The sequence below is a fragment of the Pseudoliparis swirei genome, chromosome 24 (genome assembly GCF_029220125.1).
Source record: "Pseudoliparis swirei isolate HS2019 ecotype Mariana Trench chromosome 24, NWPU_hadal_v1, whole genome shotgun sequence".
NCBI lineage: Eukaryota > Metazoa > Chordata > Actinopteri > Perciformes > Liparidae > Pseudoliparis > Pseudoliparis swirei.
In genome coordinates this window covers 24,757,005-24,776,157 of record NC_079411.1, presented here as the reverse complement: position 1 = coordinate 24,776,157, position 19,153 = coordinate 24,757,005, and the positions used below count along the sequence as shown (strand labels likewise).

At 39.5% G+C, this 19,153-nt stretch overlaps 2 protein-coding genes across 2 annotated transcripts; one reads left to right on the top strand and one right to left on the bottom strand.

Moving 5' to 3' along the window:
* Positions 1–6,178: 6,178 nt before the first annotated feature.
* Positions 6,179–9,668, top strand: tppp2 (tubulin polymerization-promoting protein family member 2). The gene is made up of 4 exons (XM_056409827.1): positions 6,179–6,239; positions 7,296–7,487; positions 8,176–8,329; positions 8,545–9,668. Exons 2-4 carry the CDS (start codon positions 7,297–7,299, stop codon positions 8,734–8,736), a joined length of 537 nt encoding a protein of 178 aa, XP_056265802.1. The 5' UTR covers positions 6,179–6,239; position 7,296; the 3' UTR covers positions 8,737–9,668.
* Positions 9,669–15,041: 5,373 nt separating this feature from the next.
* On the bottom strand, positions 15,042–16,497 carry LOC130190384 (erythroblast NAD(P)(+)--arginine ADP-ribosyltransferase-like). Its single transcript, XM_056409776.1, has 3 exons — positions 16,466–16,497; positions 16,239–16,333; positions 15,042–16,053 (listed from the first exon to the last, which is right to left on the bottom strand). The coding sequence occupies exons 2-3, from the start codon at positions 16,311–16,313 to the stop codon at positions 15,292–15,294; spliced, it is 837 nt and encodes a 278-aa protein (XP_056265751.1). The 5' UTR covers positions 16,314–16,333; positions 16,466–16,497; the 3' UTR covers positions 15,042–15,291.
* Positions 16,498–19,153: the final 2,656 nt, after the last annotated feature.

Here is a 19,153-nt window from a genome sequence, read left to right as displayed (position 1 = left end):
TTGGTACCACATGACTTAAAATCTATGTAATGTTATTGACTGTCACTTTGTTCGCATATTTTTTTTTAAATGTAGAATCTACTTAATATCATGCCTTCTTTTTGCAAGAATGTACTGAGGAACAGTTAACAAATTACCACATTTAGGACAACAGCAGTTAAACATTTATTTGTGCAACTTTGTTGACCATCTTTCAAAAACATTTGTGTAAAATGCCAAAATACAAAGAAATCCTGGTGTACACAAAAGAATCACAGCAGCAAGCCCTTCAAATGAGAATGACAAATTGGATGTTTCTGAACAACCCTGAATGGTAAATAACTGCAGCACTGAAACTCAGACAAAGCCTCGAAAAAAACCATGTGACTGTAAACACACTGTAAAAAAAAAAAACTCATTGGGTCCAGACTGAAGACAGGTGGGGACAGAATCTCATGCCGACATGATGTTCAGGAAACTGGAACTTAAGGCAGGAGTAGTCATCATTACTGCTTGAAGACTAACAGGTCAACCGGTTGTCTGTCGGCTGACATGATTCTCTCTACAGCCAGAAAAAAGACAAAACAGAAAAGATTAACAATAATATAACTTTAAATAGCATTTACAACATGACTAGGTGGTTCGAACAATAAAAATGTATTCTGTTGTTAAATTAAGACACTGAACTTAAAACAACTTACTCCCGTTTATCCTTGACAACTTGTATGCGATCATGGGTCACACTAGTGGAACAGCAAAGAAGGTGTTGAGGTTCATGCTGGTAGTCGTAGTCACACCTAAAAAGACAGAGTAAGGGTATAAAGGACAAAGGAGGACATACATCCTCTTCAGTAAAAACAAAATCATCTCAAGCATCAACTTTTGCTCTTTTCAATGCTAATGTTGTAAATAAAAATGAAAAGGCTAGATTCACACTCAAGTGCCACATGTCGTCATCATGGCGGCCAAGGTTTGATTTCCGGTGGGCCCTTTGCTGCAGATCCTCCCCTGTGGTGCTTGTGTGTCTAACTCTAACACAAATAAATAAAAAAACATCTTAAAAACAAATAATTGCTTGCTTCTGGCATTTAAATGGATTATAATCTCACCGTGTTGCTGGGTGTCATTAAGGTCACGAAGTTGTTCCATCCAAGTTGGATTATAATGTCTGAAAGGTGGCAGGAGAAAATAATTAGCATTTTATAATTAACTAATTGTTCTTAATTATCTGTACATAAATGTAAACATTGACTCAAAGGACACTCTTTGGTGACGTCCTCATCTGATAATGTGGACAGTAAATGAAGATTTGATCATGAAACCATCCCCTCACTGGACAGCTCACGGTGCACGGAGCTTCTGAGGAGCTGTGAGCTGTCATGTCCGCCACAGCGCAGTTATAAGCGTCATGTTAACAACAGTCACGTGAACAGAGTCCCGACCACGTCAACAGCATCACGTTAAGAGCGTCACGTGAACAGCAGTCCCGACGTCACGTGAACAGACCTGTACAATAACGTGTCTGGTCACGTGACTGTCCGGACTGACCGCTCCGGTATATGTGAGCTTGTCTATACATGTCTGCGTGGAACCAGTTTCAAAGCACTTCAATAAAATCGTGGTTATTAGATGAAGTGTGTAGCACGTGACCCCTCAGGTGTCTTAACCCACCTGCCACTAATGAACCTATAACACGAGCGTTAGCTAAACATTACCTCAGCTAACATATGTAAAGTAAGCTAATGTTAGCTCGTTCAACACAGAAACCGACAACCTACGTTACATCGACAATGTTAAAGAAACGTGAAAACACTTAACCATCAGATAGCTAAGTTAACTTACTCTTGACGCCCAAGGCGACACAGAACTGCAGAACACCATGCCTCGAATTCAAAAGTAGCTACCCGCTAGCTCACACGAGGCTAGCTCAACTCCTCACCAGAGCCGAGTAGAAACCTCAGTGTCACTAACGTTGCCCGTTCAATACAACTTTTACTCTCTGAAATTAAATTGGCATTCTTACCTCAAGAAGCGATGTCATGTCAGGAGGCTGTCGTTCCCTCTGTGGTGTTTCGTGAGTCACTGAAGCCGGAGAGCAGCGCGCCGCTCAAACTGCGGAGAAGTGGCGCGAAACCGGGTTCAACAGTTCAATCTGCTTTGTTTGTGTTGATTGCTGTGATCAGACTGATCACTGACACCTGGCCTCTCCTTTGAACTCTCTCTCTCTCTCTCTCTCTCTCTCTCTCTCTCTCTCTGTTGGACGGGCTGTCTGTCTGTCTCTGTCTGTGCTGTTTGCTTCTCTGGTAACTAGATTCTTAGAATAATACAATAAAATAGTAGGACAGGATATATTACATTTAAGAAGTTAAATAATAAAGGAAATAAAAAATAATAAAAAAATGAAAGTAAATACAGTGTATCTAAGTGTATATAAAGTGAAAGTGGTGCAATGTTCATTGATGTTGTTCAATTTGAGGAGGATCTGGCCAGAGGTGATTTATTGTAAAGTCTAATAGTTGCCAGGAAGGTTCTCCTGTATCTGGAAGTTTCTCCTCTATCAAGAATGTTCTCCTGTATCAGGAATGTTCTCCTGTTTGTCCTTGTGAAGCAGAGCTAAAGCAGTCTGTTGGAGAACGTGCTCCGCTGTCCCTGCAGTAGGTGGTGGAGAGGGTGGTCCGGTTCTCCAATATGGACAAACATTTCTTCATGTCCTCCTCTCCACCTGTTCCGGATAGTCCTCTTTGCCAATGATGGAGCCGGCCTTCCACACCAGTTTAGTGAGTCGGTTGGTTTTCTCCAGTTACAATGCTGCTCCCCCAGCAGAGTACGGAGAAGTTCAGAGCACTGGTCCAACAGCCTGGTAGAACATCATAACTGAGATTTGTCATATATTACAAACATTTGAGGACTTGTGAACCTTCAAAGGAGTGCATTTTTTGTCTTCTCGGTTTTTAAACCACTACCAAGCAGGGATACTAAGTGCTATATATTGCCAGCCGGTTGGGCCCCATTTGGGAGTAGTTACAACCTGGAAAAGAAAGGTAAGCTCTGACATGTTGAGAAAAAAAGAAGCTAAAATCAGCCCAAACTCTTAACAGGGTCTCAGATTTACAAAGCCACACACCCTCTTCAAGTCCTGGATTTCAGACAGCCAATTAACTATTGTGGGTGTTTTGGGGGAAATTTCACCCCATCACCTCATTGTAGGCCCTGTCTTGAGTGTTTGTGTTCAATCTTGGATATCCAGGACTAATATTAAGGAGATTATGACAATTTTTGCACTTGTCAAAAAATATGCGATTATAAGAGAATAAGGCCCAATTTGACCCTTTGGACCTTTTTGGCCCTTAACTTGCAGCTATCAGTCCCAAACTTTAGGGTATTCATATTCAGATGTCCCTCTTTAAATCTGAAGATGATCCACATATCTGAGTTGGTGGAAAAATTAACTAAAAGACTGGTTTTAAGGATTTTCCTCGTCAAGATTTTGGAGGCGATTTCACCCCATGACCTCAATGTATTATATTTAGGTAAATATAATATGTAAAACAAATAGGAGGTTAAGGGTCAGTTGGCAGAGTAGTGTGTTTGTGTGTGTGTGTGTATGTGTGTATGCATGTGTGTGTTTAAAAAGATGTTAGTGTTTCAGAATTTATTTTAATTCATTCATTATCAGTTCTGATTACAAATATTGGACACTGGACACAACAGCCAATACTCACGGTCGCCCTATAATGCTCCTCTAAAGAACAAGTATCAAAACTTATCATTATTTCTTCTACTTTGTACTCTTAAAAAAACTGCAATATGTTTATTGTAATGAAAAAGTGAATTTGTATGTCATTTAAGAAAACTGTAAAATGACTGTATTAATAATAGTCATTTTCTTTACAAAATGGGCAACATTTTTTATTTTTTATTATTAGCATAATACTTAAATTAACAGTTGGGTTGTTAATTTACAGATAATGTCTGTAATTTCACCGAGTTTTGAATATAATTTTATTTAATCAATCCTGAAAGCTACCCTGAACCGGAGCAGGTTTGCCGTTCAGAGTAAGTTACCGGTAACCTAGTTTGCTAAGAATAAATCCAGCTTTATGTACCGGAAAGTCAGGTGTGGCGCAAATTCCTTGGGCAAGTGTACGGCGTTTAAAACTGAAGAGTTTCCATTGAGTAGAATTTATTAATTTTTCGACATTGTTGACTTTACTCATAAAATATGATTAAATTCTACTCAATGATTTTGAGCTGATATTATTCAAACAAAAATGAGTAAAATGCAATTGATAAATAATTCAAATTGTATTAAATCAACATAATAATATGCCAAACTCCACACACACATATTTTTTATGTAAAGGTTACTAGTATTTATTGAGTAAATATTAATTGAGCTCAGTCCCACTTTTTTGAGTGTGTACACTCAAAGAAATGACTCATTGGATGAACTCAATTAAATTGTTGGCAGGTTTTCCATCCAATAATTATATGCAACTCCAACTCAAATTTAGCACATCAGTGCAATAAAATGTAATTAAGTTAGTCCAACTCATTTGTATCAAATACATCTAAAATAAAATAACGATATTCATTAAATTAAATTAATTTATGTTTGTCCAACTCAAAATATAAACTAACTAACAAAATATGCAAACTCCACACAGAAGGAAAGGCCCAACTGGGAATTGAACCCACGGCCCTCTGGCTTTGAGGCGACGGTGCTCGCCACTACACCACTGAACAGCCCTGAAAATGTCTTCACCTCATGTAAACAACTGATTCTCAGCTGGCGCATGCGCAAAGGGTAGTCCTCAATGAAACACATTTATTTTGAGTTGATATGCACACCATCTAACCTAAATAAATCTAATAAATGAAAGTATTCATACATTTTGTGTTACACCCATTAAATATAAATATCTATTTTTGTAATTGATTTATTTAAATGTATCAAACAATAGTTAAATGTGTCACCTCGAAGAAGGGCTTGAATCGTTTTTGTGAGTGTAACCTAAATAAATCTAATAAATGAAAGTATTCATACATTTTGTGTTACACCCATTCAAAATAAATATCTTCATTTTGTAATTGATTTATTTAAATGTATCAAACAATATTTAAATGTGTCGCCTCTAAGAAGGGCTTGAATCGTTTTTTTGAGTGTACATGTTAGTATTTATTTGGGTTAGGAGGGTGGAGACACTAAGTCCTTTACACCTTTCAGCTTTCCAGTTGACTCAGCGCTATGTGAGTTTCATGATGGTGCATGATGTCATAACAACCTGTTCTGTTTACCCTGTGAACAAAGCCCAGAGCATCAGTGTCCATGGGTTCCCACAGGAGCTCGCTGAACACCTGATAAACAAAGCAAGGTTAAATATAGAAATATAGTGTTGAACCTGAGTCAAAATGTATGTGTATATGGAAGCAATGCCCGAATGACGTTAAATTAGTATAATGGTTGACTGTGGTATGACAGTATTCAGTATGGTCTAAATCTCAGCCCTAGAGAATACTTTGAGCAGTTTATGGCATTGTGTGTAATAATGCCATCAAGCTCGTTTTCGTCGTTCACATGTTCAGTTGGACTGATATGAAGCTGCAAGAGGGATAATCTGTGCTGTAATGTGTCAGCTTTACGCTGCCAGTACTCTTTGTCCATTGAAGGTCTGCTCTCATCTTCTTTCAGACAAGAGGGCTCTTGTGACAATGACAGTAAGAGAGAGAGAGAGAAGAGATGAGGGTGGGAGAGCAATGGAGACAGGCATGACAGATAGCTGTGAGCTGAGTTTATAGAGTTATAGAGGATAGAATGAAGAACATATTAGCATATAAGCTCTTATTTGGTGATGTAGTACCTTCCCCTAAAACAGATTACAGAAGAAACATCAGAAGATATGTGACACAAATGAATATAATCGTGATTTGAAATGAACACAACATGATACATCTTTCCACAGACACGAGTCTGTGCACAGAGGCGAGGAGCTAATCAGAGTGAATAGACACAAGAGAGGCTGAGTACCCATGATGTCATTGACTGTGCTGGTCGGTACTCTCGCCCTCCTCCCCTCCCCCCTTCCCTCTCTCCATCTCTGTCGTCATTGGGAGAAAGCCTGGGAGTGGCAGGAAGGAGGAGAGGCACGGGAGAAAGAAGAAGAAGAAGGAGGAGGAGGAAGACAAAGAGGTCGAGCAGCTGTACGCTAATCAAGATCTCACTGAATATTTTTACAGCATCCTTCCATTTACGGCAGCAGGTACACCTTACTCTCTTTTTCAGCATCCCTGTTTCATGCACTAGCCTTCAATCCAACAGAGTGTCTCTGGAAACAGCAGCAGCAAGAACACAGGTCGTAGGTATTTAGCAGTTAAGATAGCTGGATGTATTATTTCATGCGCCGGTGATGATAAATAATGTGTAATATGTGTGTGGACATGTTTAGATGCTACAGTATATTACTGTATATATGTTATATACAATGTTAATCCCAAAAGGGTTTTTAGCTAAGCAGAAATTAAAGGAACACTGGATCTCAAGTTAAATTTATGTAAATGCATTTATGTGCTTTATGTTTTCATGGTTTCATGCATGAAATAATTTTCATCTGTTCTATGTTTTTCCACCTGTCCAACAATAACATGCCTGACCAATCCATATACGACTGCTACTATAGCATCCATGAAAAGTTTGAATGTTTTCTTTTTTTTATTACTGTTTTCAATTTAGAATTTACATTTTCAAATCAGGCTTATATATCACTGTTAATTACCCATTTTTGCTAAATGTACACCCTTACGGTTTTTCAGCCAATAACAGTAACAAGTTATGGAAATATGGTGTGTGTCTGTGCGTGCGTGAGAGAGATTGAGTGGACCAAGAGAAGAAAAGACGAGACGGAGCATGTTTGTTCTTTCACTGTTAGATTGAACAGCAGAGCAGCCGCTTGGAAATCGAAGCTGATTGAATTAAATTGGCCTGAGAGCAGATTTAGGAAGAGGGACATAATGATGGATGTGAAAGTGTGTATATACGTATATGTGTTTGTGTGTGTGTGAGAGTGTGTGTGTAAGAGAGAGAAAATGTTCAATTAGACTGATGGCAGCTTTTTCCTGGCAGGCCGACCATCAATCAGCTAATAGAGTCATTATGACGTTCTTTCATTTCACTAAATGTCCTCACTAGGAGATAAAGTGAATGAACATCTAGGGTGACATCACTTTTTGAAGGTGGGACAATGCAATATGTGCAATAATGAAGCTGGTATGTTGACCATTATCAGTTTGATAGTGTATTCTATGTGTGTATCCGGCAGCATGGCGGAGAGCTCAGTGTCCATATCAGAGGTGGAGACCTCCTTCCAGAAGTTTGCAGTCCATGGAGACACAAAAGCCAGAGGGAAGGAGATGAACGGCAAGAACTTTGTTAAAATCTGCAAGGACTGCAACATCATCGACGGCAAGAACGTCACCACGACAGACGTTGACATAGTTTTCAGCAAAGTCAAGTAAGATTTCATTCGATAAACCGGTCACAGGTCAACAGAAAGGCAAGAAAAGCACACGCTAATATGGCAAAAAAACCATTTATCATCAATTAGTCTTTAAAACAAATGTGTCTATTCCAATAAGCAATAAACATTGTACTTAAATTACAGATGAGTCATTGGTTTTGCGCCAAGGAATGAAGACACGTAGTGTAACGTTTGGCAAGATACTTTATTCAGTGTCTGCTCTGCTGGTCTCCCGGTCCTCAGTCCCTATACTGCTCTTTTATGGGGACAGAGCACATATGTACACACAGAGATTGGCCTCAACTGGGCTGATTAACAATTAGCCACCAGCTGAGGCCAATTAGATACTGTTCCCTGAACCACACCCCCACTCCCCCATTCTGCAGCCGAGCCTAAACACCGCCCCGCTGCCACAGAAGGGATTTGCATTTTTGACCCGATTACACCATGGGATCACGAGATTACTTTCTTCCGCTGGGCACCATATATATATGGAGATATATTTCTAGAGGAAACCTTTCTGTACTTGCTCCTTTATATAATGTCTAGTAAACACAACGTTATACCGCTTTAGCCTCTCCGTTTGCTAGCCCCATGTCAATATATTGATCTACGAAAAGGAACAAGACATTATTTGTATAATGTTGTTACTTGCCTCAGAAAACATTTGTTCTTTCCTCAGGGTGAAGTCCGCTCGTGTAATCACATTTGAGCAGTTCAACCAGGCCCTGACGGAGTTGGCTCCCAAACGTTTCAAAGGCAAAAGCAAAGAGGAGTCGCTTCCACAGCTCTACGCTCTCATTGTTGGGAAGGAGCCTGCCAACATCGGAGTCACTGTGAGTGTTTCATCAATTCTAACCGCAACATACTCAAAATACACAGATACCCAACATACGTATGTACATTATTGTCTGCCAGTGTCAGTCTGGAATTTCTTTATCTGCAGAAATTTAAAATCCTTTAAACTGACAACCAATAATTGAGAGTGAATGGATAGTAAAGTAAGCAGACAGATGGGATAACACATGCATGTGTATGTATTTTTTTTTAGAAAGTGGCAAAGGCAGCAGCAGTGGACAGACTGACCGATACCACCAAGTACACTGGAGCGCACAAGGAGCGGTTTGACGAGTCGGGCAAAGGAAAAGGAAAAGTCGGGCGCGAGGACGTCCCAGACAACAGCGGCTACGTGGGCGCCTACAAGGGCAGCGGCACTTATGAGGAAAAAGTTAAAGAGACATAACTCTGCAGACAGATTTAGAAAACTTTGATTCAACAACTTGAATTAGAGATGTTAAACATATATCAAATTATTTTATTGGCTACTTACACTTTTAAGACAAAGCAAATCAACTGAATGTGTGTTGTGGGCCTCCCATTACTAACTCTTGGATCCATCAAAAAACAATTAAAGGGAAATAATGTGACAGCCAGGATGAGTAGCTTAAACAAACTATTTCCCCCCCGCAATAAAATCCAAAGATAATGGGCATACTTAGCTGCAGTTATACAGAAATGTTTAAGTGGTTTGTACAGTAGCATGGACAACTGATAGACTATTTTCAATGATTCCACAAGGACCAAAAGATTAAACTGTACTTGCAGCCAAGCATGCTTGATAGAAACTAACTCTGCTTTGCATTATAATTTAACACTGTGCCTTAGTATCGATGTAGCCGCTAGCCGGAATGCTATGATAGACAGTAATGTGCTGCTAATCTCACTTACCTCAATGCAATCAATGATTCTTTAGCTGGTTTCAAGAAATGAAGCTGCATCTGTAGCTATTACTTCACTCGCTAAGCTTATTAGTGGAGATACTTTTGCTCCAAGACCATTTAATTCTTCATGATAAATGGAAATGTATATATTTCTGATTCAAAAAATAAACAAGCAGTGAAGAACAGAGAAATGATCCTGAATTGATGAAGCTCAGTGTAGCCTAACTCATCTTAATTTCTCATTTTTAACTGACTAACAACATTATACTGTATATGATGGCTTTTATGGAGGATTCTTCGGGACCAGCACAGCTGATAAGCATCACCTGGATTTAGTGTGTATGATGTGTTGAATTCCATAATATTCTGTATTCCCTGCATTGCTATACTAAATACTTTTGGTCTCAATACATGAAGAATAAATGATCTAATAAACACGTGCTATATATTAGAACTTTTGTGGAGTAATTGTTTACGGGAACACATTTCTTCATCAAATCAAGTTCACAGCCGGTTTTTCCATTCAACTCATTTGGGGGCCTCAACAAACTGGGAAAGCAACATTGACATGATGCCATCCTTTAAAGTTCATCATACATCCAGCTGATTGTGAGTAACATTATGAGTCATTTGGAGCCATGCTTAAGGTCACCTGATGAATGAAGTCCGATATTCGCTCTCCACCACGTGTTTTGCTCTTCATCGTCAAAATGTTCGACATGTTCAGCAGCTAACTGCTAACTGTGTCTGTTGTTGACGTGCTGGACATAGAGCTGTATTTTCACTGAGAGAAACTGCCTTCAGCATCTGGGAACACTGCAGATGAAGAGCGTCCAAGACTGAATCAAGATCCGCTGGGAAAGAAAAGTACGTATATGTAATAATTATCTATTGGTTTGCCACATTGGGATCAAAACCTTTCAGATTACATGTTGACATCTGACATCTGACTCGCTATGGGACATCCAGACGAAGGATCCTCTTAACCCTTGTGTTGCCTTCGGGTCATTTTGACCCGATTCAATATTGAACCCTCCTGTCGCCTTCGGGTCAATTTGACCCGATTCAATGTTTAATGTCGGTGTTCTTTCGGGAGTCAACAAACAAACATAAAGTACCTCACACTTAAACTTGGAAAACAATATTAATTCTAATAATTTTCTGGAGATTTTAATAGCTGGGGTCATATTGACCTCAAGGGTAAAATATGTTAGTAAATATAAAGGTAACAGGAGGGTTCAACATTGAATCGGGTCATATTGACCCGAAGGCGACAGGAGGGTGAAACATTGAATCGGGTCAAATTGACCCGAAGGCAACACAAGGGTTAAGGTGCGTTCACACCAAAAGTGACGCGATTTTTTCTCACGACCGAATCCCATGAAAAGTCAACGTACAGACGCGTGTGGCTGCGATAGACGCAACATTTTTCCGGACGGCGCGCTTGGGGCGACGCAATGTGGGCGACGCATTTACAGCGGCGCGTTTTCAGCTTCTATGATCTACAAAGTATGTTTTCCTACATTTCAAACTCCTCGAAATGTAACCACGATTGACAGAAAGACAAAAACACACGATCACCAGAAACACCAGCATTAACTTAAAATCGGAACTGTCAATCATCAGTAGTGTAACACAGTGGTTCTCAAATGGGGTTACGTGCAGGTTCAGTGGTGGAACGAGCTCCCCAGTGTTAGAACGAGCTCCACAGTGGAGTCACAGATCATCTAAGATGTCATGGGTATTGTACACTACATGGGTATTGTACACTACATGAGTATTGTACACTACATGGGTATTGTACAGTACATGGGTATTGTACACTACATGGGTATTGTACAGTACATGAGTATTGTACAGTACGTGATTATAGCCTACAGCAGGCAATTGCAATTGGTCCATGACCCCTGTTGTCAGAGACGTGTGATTGTTTTCATAGCAATGTAATTTCACTAACACTGATTCATTTAATCTTATCCTGAAAATGATCCGGCTAACTCAGTTATCCAGGTACGAGGAATGGGGCCCAGGTGCAGAGGGATAATGCAGAAGGATTATATCACAGACAACAAACAGAGATCTTATCAGCAAACAGGACACCTCTGAGCTAATAACCAACTAATACGCAGGCGCCGTAAGATACAATCTTTTGGAGATGTGTATAGGCACTAGGGAGCTTTTTTACAGGCTTTTCTTGTAACATTGACACAACCATATTTTGTTTTCTTTTTTTCAGTTAGTTTTAAACCCTTTTGCATTGTTTTGATTTCAGGTTTGTCATTTTAAACTTCTGAAAACTGAAATGTGCTACTTTCACAACTAATCTCTATCTCCAGCGAGTTGTTTTCTTCTTTATTTTTTACAGTTCAATTCAATCAATCTCTAAGAGCATTTATTGTTCAACTTTTTTCTGAAATCATATTTGAACAAAGGTTTTTTTTTTTAAACGATTATTTTTTGTAATGTCCACTGATTTTCACATGTTCCATTTACCGTCGTGGAGCCGACAGACAGCATCCAGCAAAGGAGCGACAATACTGATGGAAAGATCAACATGTTACCCTTCATCACTGCAGTCAGGAAAACTGTTGAATCTATGGACACACATACACCTACACCCCCCCCCCCCACATACACAAACACAAATACTTAACAATAAACCTCATTACACTGTACAAAACTGTTTTGTTTTTTAAATTAGTAACATATATACATTAGATTACATGTAACTTTTGTTTCACCTCCAATTCAAATACTGACATATTATTATTTAATCACGGGGTTTTTTATATTTAAAAACAGAAGCATAAACATTTTTTAAGTTCCATTCGTATTTTTTTCTCTATTTATATAACTAAACATATGCTTGCAAATAAAATGCATTTAGCATATTCCACATGTGCAGTTAGTTTACATGGCATTACCCTTAAGAGAACTGGCACAGACTGCAGGTACTGTGTGTCTTTTTCAGCAGTGACCAGAGTCATTCATCATCGTCTTTTCAACAAAGAAATGCTGACTTGGAACTTTCTAAACGAGCCACAACCCAACTGTGAATGCTCGTTAGATAAACTGTGCATCATCCCAAGGCCTCCATTACTGCTAAAATAAAGGATAAAACATATGGGTAGTCATTTGTCATGAAATGTTATAGTCCCAATAATTACATTTGCAGGCTGCATGCAGTGCATCCAGCGATCTGCTTGGACCTTTTAGGTGAATGAATAAGAGAGGAAACTCTGGACTAAACATATTATTGTCTCCTCTAATCTGTTTGGATTTTTTAAATGTGTCCAACTCATCAATGTGAAAAGATAGAAAATGAATTATTTTTTTGGTCATGAAACAGAAATGATCTCGCCCACACACCACTTCACACACAGTCTGTCGCTCTCAGACTCTAAACCACACGTATGACGTTCTTCCTTCTGCATCCCCCTTTGAGGTCACCAAAGCTGATGTGGAACACATCAGTCATCAGTTGTTAGGTCGCCTACTATTAGTCTCTACTGTCAAATGTGTTAATTGACTCACTGCAACGCTATTAGTATGACTTACTGTATATAGTGGCTGCACTTCTGTTTCAACTCTACTGAAGCTTCATTCCTTCATTAAGTATTCAAGAAACAAGAGACAGTCTATTGGTCTAAAAGTAACATTTTATTGCATTATCTGTCTTGCATCGGTTGTTTTATTTTCATGGTGTAGCCCGCTGATAGATTGGCTTGTTGAAGCTAAACATATCATTGGCCAATCCAGGGACGGCGTCTTAAATAAATATCTAGGTCAAGGCAGGTCACTTCCTGTTTTGATTACTGGACAGCAGGGTATACGTGAGTGACTTTCACTAGATTCTAGATTCTGTGCAGACAGCGGTCAGGTTTTTTGTTGATACGGTTCGGAGCCGAGGGATCATGTGGATCACACGGACTGATATCGGATGGCGAGCTACCCGATGGACTAAAACAACCACGCCCCCGCCTTGACACACGTGGTATGGTAGGAGTACGAACTTCTTTCCCCCACATGAACTGAATGAACTTTCTTTCCCCCTCTGACGACTCCAATTTATCCACACTAACACCTTTATTGTTATAATTATAAATATGTATGTGTGTTATTAATCTATTTGTGTTGCTTGAATACAAGACAGTAAATCCTGTATAATTGTATCTGATTTGGTGTCTTTTTTTTGTATGGTGATGTTGTGCTGATTTATGTTATTGTGACACAACTAGTTACCTTCACATTGAAAATGCGGAAGGTTATGTTTTAATCGCCGTGTATTTATTTATTTATTTGTATGCGTGTTCCTCGCATAACAAAAAAAGTTTTAAACTGAATCGCATGAAATTTGGTTGGATGATTGGTTATTATCCGGGGACCATTTGATTAGATTTTGGGATCAATCGGGTCAAAGGTCAAGGTCATGGAAAGGTCAAAATCTTCTTTTTACCATAGCACGGTCAATTTCTATTCAATTGGAATGCAACTAATGCCAAAATGTTCATAATTCAATGCCCAATCTTGTGAAACGCGAAGGTATGCGCTCTACCGAGTGCCCGTTCTAGTTCCGATTGTTACTGTCTTCAGTATTTGCATTCAGTTCCGTCTGTGATCTAGCTGAGCAGGGCTTGTTTTATTAAGCCGGTTTCACAAACTCTGAGCCTAACCCTGAACTCTGAGTTGACTAACCCTACTTAATGTTTTTCAATCAACTCTGAGTTTATTCCCTCGGAGTCAGGCTCATGAGTGGTGACTAGAATAACCCATCATCAATGGAGCTCCGATTTCACGATTCACCATGGCAACAATACAACACTCAGCCTTCTTTTAATAGAGTTATTAATGCAATGTAAATTATACATGGATTAAATGAGGGGAAAAGAGTCCACACTTGTGCTCACATATTAGGTTTTTTTTCTAAGGTTGATTCATAATTTACCAGGCTATGATAATTAGGGGTATTTTAGTGTGTAGCCTTAACTGAAGATGAAAGATATACTTAAAAATGTATACATAGGTCAAGAGAAATGACTGCAAGGTCATGATCCGACCAACTAATAGTGTTTTGGGTGATTTGAAGGTTAACATATTGTGGATTATAAACCTTGCTTAGTTTTTGCGCTCAGTAAATTACTGACTAAACAGTTGTGTGTAGTTACATGTGTACTAAATCGTATATCGTGTGGCCAGATAAATTAGAGCTCCAGCATATCGCGTTCATGAATAACTGTCAGATATAAATACTGGATATGAATCCCAATTTTTATAAAGTGAAGTCACTGAGTAGGATTTGAAAGTATTTATTTGGCGCCATCTTGTGGCCATAGTGAGAATGACAGCAGTTGTCTGGTCACGGGCTTCTGGGTGAAAACGGGTTTCCTCTGTAATGCCTCATCTACATTCAGTTTAGCATGAAGGTGAGGATATTGTGAGATGTGGTTTGATGAATGATAAAGAAAAACAAAGAATGTATCCAAAAGCATTTTTACCCACACTATTCCACTTTGATTTTAAAACTACACTACATATTGGTGTCGGTCGTCATGCTGTTCACAGATCTCCAATTTAAAAAATTGCACGTTTTTGCAGCCACTGGTTAACAGATATAATATTAAAGCTGTGGCTTGTTGTTCAAACTTGAAAGGCTTTACCAGAAGTAGTTTAGGTTATTCCTCCTTGTGTTATTTAAGATGATGTATGTGCCTTTTGTTATACTTTAGGGGTTTTAATTATGGAGATTTTTGTTTAATGTTAATCCAGGATTTTTACAGGTAAACTCCATTTATACTTATCAACTTAAAAAACAAATAAAAAACAAATCCACATTTTGGCTTGGCGACACATTTTATTGATATCATAAAGAAAATGTCCACACAATAATATTTGTAATACATAGAGACGCAAATAATGGCACAGATGAATTGGTGAGAGTTGTTCATTATTTTGTTGTACAGCATTTTGGATGTAAAAAAACAACAACAACAACAACAACCAATGGTTAAGTAAATTACATACATGTGTGGTAACGAGCTTGGATTGAAGAAGCATGAAATGAAGTTTGCATGAAAAGACTAAAAGGTTTCCTTCGCTCCACCAGTTGAAGAACCATCGCTCTCATAGGCGGCGTTGCAGTTTAGATTGCTCTCAATGCCTGCGCTCTCCAGGGTATAGACAACCTCACAGTCTTCCAGACCTTTGACCTCTAGACCCCTCGTTTCCTTAACTATCTTGAACTTCTCATAAGGAGGGATAAGCACCTCCATCTCTGCCTTTCCAAGAGAGGAAGAATGTTTCAAAAAAGCCCCGTAACAGGTTTGAATTTTAAAGCACGTCTTCTTACCAAATTGTTCCAGTGTTTTCTTTTTAGAGCTGGAGGCAAAGGAACCAAATCGCATTATCTGGTTGACACTGCCTCTTAATGCACGATCGGTTCTGCGGTAAGAAGTGTGACAGTTTGTATTGCTGAGGATCTGTACAGCGGATGTCAGCCAGAAATGTAAGGAGTGATAGGGGAAAGAAGTTCTATATGTGCTCCTACCCTTCTTAATGTGATTATTCAACGTCTCAGAAAACTGACCTGTATAAACACAGATTGCTTGAATGTGATCTCGAGTTAGAGCCTCATCCCCTTTTTGTTTTAGTTTGAGTCTCGCATTGACACACTGTTTTGCTGTTTTCCAGGCTTTCGCAAATTTTCCCGTGTTCTCTTTTTTAAAGTATTTGTCCTTGATTCTTTTTGCCATTGTTTCATTGCAGTTGAAGTACATGTCGTCAACAGCGTCGTGCGCCATGCTCATCTGATCCGCCTCGGGTCGTCTGACGAGAGACCTGATCTGGAGCGGAGGGATGAGAGGAAAAGTCATGAATGAGATGGAGTTTGCACCACTGTAGATGAGTCTGCAGAGAAAGTTGGGATGTAGAAGAAGTAAATGGTTGGACAGATTTGTGTTGACTTTTGTCAAGTTTTAAGAATTACATTGCGTAGTTTAGATTTAAGTGGGTGGATTGTACCACTCACCTCCTTGGAGCAGACAGGCAGCATCCAGCAGAGCAGCAAACAGATTGGAGCAAACATCTGCACGATGCCTTTCATCACTGCAGGTAGATGAGCAGCTTCACACACACACACACACACACACACACACACACACACAACAATGGTCATAAAAAAAATGGATTGATATATTCTAACTCTAAATATTACACATTTCGTCAAAATGAACGAGTGGTTTTGAAATAACTCACCAGTCTTTTTCGAGAAGAATAAGTTCAGCACCTTTCAGATAAAAGGTTTTGACCAGACAAAGAGCTGTGAGCGGAGAGTCGTATATAAAGCCTCGCAGATCACCACATACCACATCCACGCACTCACACACTCTCTAAGATACGCAGTTCGCACGTACACAATCTCCCTGATTAAATGTGTGCGTGAGTTCCTTTACCAAGCAAACAACACGCTCATGGTGTCTCCAACGTGTTTAGTTTTCTTGACCGTCTATGGTCACAAGGTGCGACCGCACAGATAGATCAGTTAAACCAATTCACTCAGAGTCAAAGACACGGGAAGTCATTAATCTGACATTGAAAGTGAATTTCAATATCAGTTGCATGTAGGACTATACAGTAGTTTATTTTTACGTTGACAAAGCAATCCATAGCCAGAGCTTGAAATATAGGTGCAACTGGCAAAAGTTCAATTAATCACAACCTAGACAAAATCTAAATTGTTTTTGCAGTTTTGAGCCCCACAAAGAGCTCCACAATACAAATGTATACTACAGCCACTGTGGAACCTGAGTGTGAGAATAAAACTCTGTAGCTACCACATTGTGCAGCTCTTTTTTTTTCTTGTTCACCATCATTTCCTGTTAGAGGTGGCGAGCTGCGACACCTCGATGGGAAATGCGTGGGCTCACACAACATTGTGAAAGCGAGGAGGTATGTGAAGACCCTATCTTTACAGTTTTTTTCGTTTGCTAAACGACAGCGGGCACAACTGGAGTCACATTTGCAAAATTCTAACTCCAGTCTGCACAGCAGCAGTTCATGTGGACCAAACTCGAGTTTGTTTTTCATTGCTTGAACACAGTTTTCAAAACTCTAACACTTATCCCATGACTTTAACCACAACCTGCACAACACTGTGGATTCACAGCACTTTGTTCAAATGCTAACACCGTGCTGTCAACACTGTGAACCACACATTCAAAACGGAATAGAGTTCAGCATTGTGCCTTTCAAACACTGCTGATTGCAATTTCAGCTGAAAGGCTAAGCAGGTGTCTTGTTTTAGAATTGTTAGTGAACACACACACATATATATATATATATATATATATATATATATATATATATATATATTACAGTATATATAGGTAGAGCTCAGAAAGACTCATTTTGGAAATGGAACAAGGAAGACGGGTTCGTGGAGGGAGAAGGGTGGCAGGGAGAGGGGGATGCGTGGAGGAAGACAAAGAGCTGTTATTCCAGATGAAATAAGGGCTCCACTTATAGACCATGTCGTGAACCATGGTCTCTCATTGAGAGAGGCAGGTTGAGGGTGCAACAAAAGTGTTTGGTCACCACCCACATGACCAAATGTCTCTTTTGGAAGCCATGCGTGCCGGATGTGAGGACACGAGTCCAGAGGACTGCCAGGATGGATAAGGCCCTCCAGAAGGTTCTTCCCCAGGTGGCAAGAGAGAACATTAGATGTGATGTTGATGACAACATGTGGCCTGATGCTAGAGAGAGGCAGGATTAGCCCCTCAATTATTTGTTCGAATTACAGTATGAACTTTTAGTTTCTACCTTTTTTTTTCTCATTACTGTAATTCCGTAAATTACTACAGACTATTAAAGCAAACTGCTAATTTTCATTTACCTTAAAGAATTGTTATGTTCTAAAAAAATTATAAATCATGTGAAAGAATGTCACTCTTTTCTTTGAAGAAAAAATTACTTTGTTTGAAGTCACAGAAATTGTTCAAACTGTAAAGATGAAAAGTTAGTATTTTCTGTATTGGTGTTTGATGCTAGTGTTTTAACTCTCAGTGTGTTCTGAGTGACAGTGTGTGTTATCTCAGTGTGTGTTACCTCAGTGTGTGTTACCTCAGTGTGTGTTATCTCAGTGTGTGTTACCTCAGTGTGTGTTACCTCAGTGTGTGTTACCTCAGTGAGAGTTGTGCAGAGTATTTGGCTGCACTGAGGGTGTTTTGAGCCATGTGTTAAGAGTTGTGTTGCTTAGAACCAGTTTTGCAGGTGATGTGAACTGTTTAGCTCAGGTGACTGTTGGTAGTGCAGACTGTAGTTAGAGTTTTGCACATGTGACTCCAGTTGTGCCCGCTGTCGATTAGCAATCGAAAAAAACTGTAAAAAATAATCTATTTAACAAGGACACATTCATATTGTGTGTCTCTAAAAAAACTCAGCACTGTAAATACAAAGAGGTTCATATACTGCATGTATCAACATATTAGGTGATGCACCATCATATCTTAAGGAGCTTGTAGTACCATATTGCCCCACTAGAGAGCTGCCTCACTAAATGCGGGACTACTTGTAGTTCCTAGAGTCTTAAAAAGTAGAATGGGAGCCAGAGCCTTTAGTTATCAAGCTCCTCTTCTATGGAACCAGCTTCCACCTTCAGTCCGGGAGGCAGACAGTCACCTCGTTTAAGAGTAGACTTAAGACTTTCCTCTTCGACAGAGCTTATAGTTAGGGCTGAATCAGGTTCACCTGGTCCAGCCCCTTGATATGCTGCTATAGGCTTATAGCTGCCGGGGGACATTTTAGGATGCACTGAGTACCTATCTCCTCTTTTTTCTCTCCTTAAGGATGAATTTTCATCTCTCAATCACACGTTACTAACTCTGCTTTCTCCCCGGAGTCCTTTTGACTTCACGTCTCATGGGGTCATCGGACACTATGAGA

Bases quoted from the DNA above. Each gene is read 5' to 3' on its own strand.
- tppp2 (XM_056409827.1), top strand. From the start codon at position 7,297: ATGGCGGAGAGCTCAGTGTCCATATCAGAGGTGGAGACCTCCTTCCAG. The intron at 7,488-8,175 runs GTAAGATTTCAT...TTCTTTCCTCAG, and splicing joins ATAGTTTTCAGCAAAGTCAA to GGTGAAGTCCGCTCGTGTAA. The intron at 8,330-8,544 runs GTGAGTGTTTCA...ATTTTTTTTTAG, and splicing joins CTGCCAACATCGGAGTCACT to AAAGTGGCAAAGGCAGCAGC.
- LOC130190384 (XM_056409776.1), bottom strand. From the start codon at position 16,313: ATGAAAGGCATCGTGCAGATGTTTGCTCCAATCTGTTTGCTGCTCTGC. The intron at 16,054-16,238 runs GTGAGTGGTACA...CCTCCGCTCCAG, and splicing joins TGCCTGTCTGCTCCAAGGAG to ATCAGGTCTCTCGTCAGACG.